This window comes from Phacochoerus africanus, chromosome 8, assembly GCF_016906955.1.
Source record: "Phacochoerus africanus isolate WHEZ1 chromosome 8, ROS_Pafr_v1, whole genome shotgun sequence".
NCBI lineage: Eukaryota > Metazoa > Chordata > Mammalia > Artiodactyla > Suidae > Phacochoerus > Phacochoerus africanus.
Window position 1 is genome coordinate 158,273,905 of NC_062551.1, and position 6,000 is coordinate 158,279,904.

At 58.4% G+C, this 6,000-nt stretch overlaps 1 protein-coding gene across 1 annotated transcript in view; it reads left to right on the forward strand.

Annotated features, from left to right (window-relative positions):
- The window catches only part of GLIS1 (GLIS family zinc finger 1), an 88,994-nt gene extending 83,334 nt beyond the window's left edge, over window positions 1–5,660 (forward strand). The window contains exons 7-9 of the mRNA XM_047789044.1: window positions 1,520–1,698; window positions 2,306–2,473; window positions 5,152–5,660. Of these exons, the coding sequence (XP_047645000.1) occupies window positions 1,520–1,698; window positions 2,306–2,473; window positions 5,152–5,309 (505 nt within the window). The 3' untranslated portion in view covers window positions 5,310–5,660. The remainder of the gene's footprint in view (window positions 1–1,519; window positions 1,699–2,305; window positions 2,474–5,151) is intronic.
- The last annotated feature ends 340 nt before the right edge of the window (window positions 5,661–6,000 follow it).

The following is a 6,000-nucleotide window of genomic DNA, read 5'->3' on the forward strand; positions in this document are numbered from 1 at the left end:
CGTGCTTTTTGCAATGCACATAAGTGCTTCATAAATGTGAGCCTTCAGCCTGGTCCGCAAACCCCCAAGCCCCCTGATCCCAGGGTCATTTTGGTTCCTGTGGGCAGACCTCAGGCGCTTAGGAAGGTGGCCCGAGAAAGGAATGTGGCATACAGTGAGTGACCTGCAGCCTGGATGTTGGGCCAGCTGGGGCTGAGCTGGGCTCAGGGTGGCTGCACAGCTCGGCTGCTGCAGTCTTGTTTCAGTACATGAGCTTCCTAAGAGCACAGGCTGAGGCCTGCACCCCCCTTCAGGGTCTGTATGCAGGAAGGTGGTGAGTCTCCCATCACAGGTTGTATGCAAGTAGAGGAGAGATGGCCAGAGATGGAGACAAAAGTTCTCCCAAAGGACACCGTGCCGGGGATTAAAAGCCAATCTGGACCTTTTCCTTTCCTTTATCTCTTTGATAAAGAGACGATGTGATGATGATTCACAGAGTAGTTAATGCATCTCACATCATGCTGGGTGCTTGGTCTCTGTTGCTTTATTTAATTGTACCCTCACTATAACCCGTGAAGTCAGTGCTGTGTGGCTGGGACTATCTGGGGCAACCTCTCTGAACCTAGATTGTCTGATCTGTGAATGTTTCTTACGGGCCCGGGGCGAGGCAGAGGCTCAATGAGTGAGAGGTGACTGGTGACGCCACGGGATGTTCTCCTGCTAAGGAGCTGCCCTGCTTTCAGTGGGGCAGTTCCTGGGCTCACCCTGCAGGTGGCTAGAGTGGCATGCACAGAGTTAGGGGTGTGGTCCAGCAGGGTGGCTGGTATGTAGCCCTGGGCAGTAAGAGCTGAAATGGAGTTGCCTAGTGGAGAACAGGGCAACCCTGCGAGGAAACCAGGGCTCGGGGACATGAACCATGGTGCCCAAAGTCACGTGACCAGTGAGAGCTGATGGGATTGAAACACAGTTCTGTTGATTCCAAGAGTCGTAGTTATAACCAGTGGTCCTTGCTGACTCTCGATTCTAAACACCAGATAGAAGTTTCTCTCTACTGGTTCCTTTGGATTCTAAAGCTTAGAGGGTTTCAAAATTTAACTCCAGTTTGAACATAACCAGAAATAAAAGCTTCGGGGTTTTTTTGTTTGTTTGTTTGTTTGTTTTACTTTTTAGGGCTGCACCTGCAGCATGTGGAAATTCCTAGGCCAGGGGTCAAATCAGAGCGACAGCTGCCAGCCTACGCCACAGCCACAGCCTCTGAGCCATGTCTGCGACCTACACCACAGCTCAGGGCAATGCCCAATTGTTAATCCACTGAGTAAGGCCAGGGATCGAACCTGCATCCTCATGGATCCTAGTCAGGGCTCATTAGCACTGAGCCACAACAGGAACTCCAAAAAGCTTCCTCTTCTAACTGCACTGTTGTGCCTTAGAGCAGGTCACCTAGGGAGTTCTTAGAAGGGAGCAAGCAGCGGCAGGCGTGCCTCTGGCCCCCACAGCCTGCAGAGCCTGTCCTGCTGATGGCTGTCTCTGTTCTCTCCAGGCTGGGACCCAGTCTCCTCTCGCCCATGGTCAGCCCAGTGAAGGGGCTCGGGCCACTGCCGCTGCCACCGTCTTCCCAGAGCCATTCTCCGGGGGGCCAGCCCTTCCCCACGCTCCCCAGCAAGCCACCCTATCCTCCCTTCCAGAACCCTCCACCCCAGCCTCTGCCCAGCCCGCAAGGTAAGCCGTGGCCGGGGGGCTCTCTCGCTCTATACCCGCCGACCCCCGCTTGGCTGCCTGAGAGGAAGGAGGCATTGATCTGGGTTGGCAGGAGGGTAACTGGGATGGTGGCGGGCACTGAGGGCCACGCTGGACAAAACCGGGAGACTCCCCCCACCCCACCCCCCGCCCCAACCTGCCCAGTGGGGGGACTTCTTGGAGGAAATGTGTCCTGAGGGGTTTTGAGGAAGAGTTTGTTCCATCGACAAGGCTCAGGAGGGAAGAGCATCGGCAGTGTCCGGGGGTGGGAGTGGCCCCTGCTTGGAGGACAGTGAATGATGGGGGGTCCTGGGAGCAGAAGCGGGTAGAAGGCCAGCAGTCCCTTCTCTCTAAGCGCTATTGCCAGGCACTGTCACGTGAGACCCCCCCCCCTGGCCCCACCCTCTAGTGTGGGTACAGCTAGGAGAGGGCCCAGGACCCTGCTACCTTCTCCACCCTGGGCTCTCGCCTCTCATCCACACCCTCCGTGGCTGGGGACAGGGTGGGGACTGAGCAGAGTGGCAGGAATGGTCCCCCGTCTCTGGGCATTTCCCTCTGTGAATGCAGCATCTGCCACCTCCCCCTGCAGGCTACCAAGGAAGTTTCCACTCCATCCAGAATTGCTTCCCCTACGGGGACTGCTACCGGTCAGCTGAACCTGCAGCCAGTGGGGACGGATTGGCCGGGGAGGCCCATGGTTTCAACCCTCTGCGGCCCAATGGCTACCACAGCCTCAGTGCACCTTTAGCTGCCACAGGTAAGCCCCACCTGCATGCCTCTTCTCCTCAAGCGCCCACCAAGGCCCACTGCTGTGATGGGGGCTTGGTGCACATTGTCCCACAGCCTAGGGGCCCCTGTGAGATAAACCATCCCCACTTTACAGAGCAGGAGCTAAGGGCTCAGGGAGGTCCCAGGACCCTACGGAGCTGGATTTGCACCCTCCTGACCCCAGCCTCAGTGTCCCTTCCACACTCTCACACAGAGAAGCATCAGACCGGGGGCTCCCAGGCTAGTTGATACTTCACTTTAAATATTTATTGATGGAGTTCCCATTGCGGCTTAGCGGGTTAAGAACCTGACGCACTGTCCATGTAGATACAGATGGGTTCGATTCCCGGCCTTGCTCAGTGGGTTAAGGATCTGGCATTGCCACAAGCTGTGGTGTAGGTCGCAGATAAGCCTCGAATCTGGCGTTGCTATGGCTGTGGTGTAGGCTGGCAGCTGCAGCTCCGATTTGACCCCTAGCCTGGGAACCTCCATATGCCACAGGTACGGGCGTAAAAGATAGATAGATAGATAGATATAGACAGACAGACAGATAGATAGAGATAGGTAGATAGAGAGAGAGATACTGAGCCAAGCACAGGTAGGCCCTGGGGATACAGCAGGGAATGAGGCAAATACTGATCCCCATTTAACAGATGAGCGCACTGCGACCCGCAGAGTCCACACTGCTAGGAAGAAACAGAACCTGGAAGTTGCATTTGTCCCTCAATGCAGCATCTATGTCCCCTTCCGGACCCTGGGTCTTCCCAGCTGGGGCGGAGAAGTCCAGTGAGAGGCGAGGGCTGTGCACTGCCCAAGTGGAATCGGGCTCAGACCACGAGGCCAGGCCTGGTCAGAGCAGGGGCATCAAATGGGTGGTACCGGCACACCCCGGGCTGAGCCCACCCCACCCCAGACTCTGGGCCCAGGTCTAGCTGGAAGCTGCACGGCCTCCTGAGCAGGATGGTGGGAGCCTGAGACCCGGCCCCAGAGGCTGGGCAGCTCTGGGTGTGCAGCTGGGGAGGGACAGGGCCGGGGCCAGCACCAGGACCAAAGCTGAGCACGCACACTCCCCATCTGCACCAGCACAGTGGATTCCAGGCAGTGCGAGCCGCCGTGAGTGTGTAAGGAGCGTGCCGGCAAGTGTGCTCACATCGTGTTTATGCTGATGTTCATGCCCTGCCTGTGCACACACGTGTCCTCCTCCCGGGACCCTCCATTGTGTGCACGCACATGCATGTGCCTGGTTGTGTGCTAGCGTGTTTGAGCCGTTTCAGGTAAGTGTGCTTGTGTGCAGGTGTGAGCCTGTGTTCAGGTGTGGTGTACATACCTCTGTGAGGCAACATGTGTCACACACATGCACCAGTGGCGGGTGTGGACCTGATCGCACGTGTGCAGGCTCAGGCAAACATATTCCGTGTTTACTTCCCACGGATCGGTGCGTGCTTAGGCCGGCACCACTGGCTCTCACGACCCCGTGCTCCACCAGGCCTCATCCAGCCCTAGGCAGGATTTCAGGAAGGCCTGAAATAATAGCTCTGAGCGGGACGGGAGGCAGTGTCTATGCCCCACACCTGGGTAGGGGCTGCTTTTGGCCTCCTCTCTCCTCTGCAGTCTGGGTGGCAGCCCAGCATCCAGCGCCCTTGCCCACACCTCTGCCAAGCTGAGAATGGACTCATGGGATTGAGTCCAGACCGAGAAGCTGGGACCGTGGGGCCTCAGGAATCATTTGGTCTGATCCCATTGCACAGACAAGAAGACTGAGACCTCCCCTGTCTCCAGCACTGCACGTTCATGACAGCTGCTCAGGGACAGAACCTTTATGTCAGGGACAGGATCACCTCTCCCGGCCCCTCTAGGTTACAGCGCCCTCCCCCGCCACCCCCAGTGTGTCCAGTGAAAATGCCAAGCGTCTTGGAGCCAGATGGACCTGGGTTCAAAGCCCCGCTCCCCATTTACTATGACCTGGGCCAAGGGGCTTGCCCTCTCTAAGCTTGTCTTCTCAGCTGTAAAATGGGATTTTTTTTTTCTTGCTTTTTAGGGCCCCATGTGTGGCATATGGAAGTTCCTAGACTAGGATTTGAATCAGAGCTATGGCTGCTGGCCTACGCCAGAGCTCACAGCAACGCAAGATCCTTAACCCACTGAGCGAGGCCAGGGATTGAACCTGCATCCTCATGGCTGCTAGCCAGATTTGTTACCCCTGAGTCCTGATGGGAACTCCTGTAAAATGGGATAATGAGTTCCACCTCGTAGGATTGTTATGGAGCTTCCGTGACCACCGGCCTCCTTGTGTGGGTTTCTTGTGTCTGCTGGAGCCGAGGGACCTAAAAGGTGGGGGTGGGCTGGGGTTCTTCTGGCAGGAGAGGACCAGCCCCTGAGGACAAGAGCTGTGATGCCCCCACCCTGACACCCCCTTCCCCACATGCCTCCCCACACCAGCCCTTGCCCAGCTCCCCCGCTGCCCTGGGCCCCTGGGGTCGGGGGCAAGGCCCACAGAGCCCTCCTCCCCGACCAAAGCTCCCTTATCTGGACGAGCCGAGGGCACAGAGCAGGCCCTGCTGAGGAGATGCAGGGAGGAGGGCCCCGGGGCAGGAGGGCGGGGAGCTGGGAGGAGAAAACGAAGCCCCCAAGGTCTCCAGCCTGGGCCTGTGTCCCCCACCCCCGCAGGCTACGAGGCCCTGGCCGAGGCCCCGTGCCCCACGGCGCTGCCACCACAGCCATCTGAAGATGTTGTGTCCAGCGGCCCCGAGGACTGCGGCTTCTTCCCCAACGGGGCCTTCGACCACTGCCTGAGTCACATCCCCTCCATCTACACAGACACCTGAAGGCTGCTGCCCACCTCCACCGCAGACGCCACCTGCCCACCCGCCGTCTCTTCCCACCCTCCAGGCACCCAGCCCGAGCAGCAGGCCACTGTGCCCGGAGTGCAGGGTGCCGGGTCTGCGGCGGCTGCCAGCTCCGGCCGGGATGGTCCTCTGAGCCCGAGCCGGGCGCTCGGAGGTGCCCGTCAGGATCCGTGACCTGTGACATCCCTTGACTGGGTCTTCCTTTCTCTCTCCAATGGTTTTGAAATCACAGACCTCGTGTATATAAAATGTACAGAACTTGTGTTCCAGTCCCCTGCCAGTTTTATATGTTGGGTTTTACAAGAAAAGCATTAAAAACTGGAAATGAGACTTGGGGGCCTGGTTCTGCTCTGTGATTCAGCCCGGAGGCGGAGACCAGGAGGGCGGTGGAGGGCGCCCTGGGTTCCCTTGGCGGGGACGGGCCAGCATCCCGTGATCCCCACCATGGGCTCTGGGCCTTACGGACACCAGCTTTGGTGCCGGGACCTCACCGAAAGGCAGGCTCACCCCACTGGCAGGCGAGCAGACCAAGGCTGGGACTGAAATTGGAATCTCAGAAGTACCCAGACCTTCGCTCTCTGCGCTGACTGCTGAGCTGGTGGGAAAACGCTTCAGTTCTGGCGCTGGCTTGGGGTAAATGCAGGGGCGGGAGCAGGTGGGCCTTCCAGGG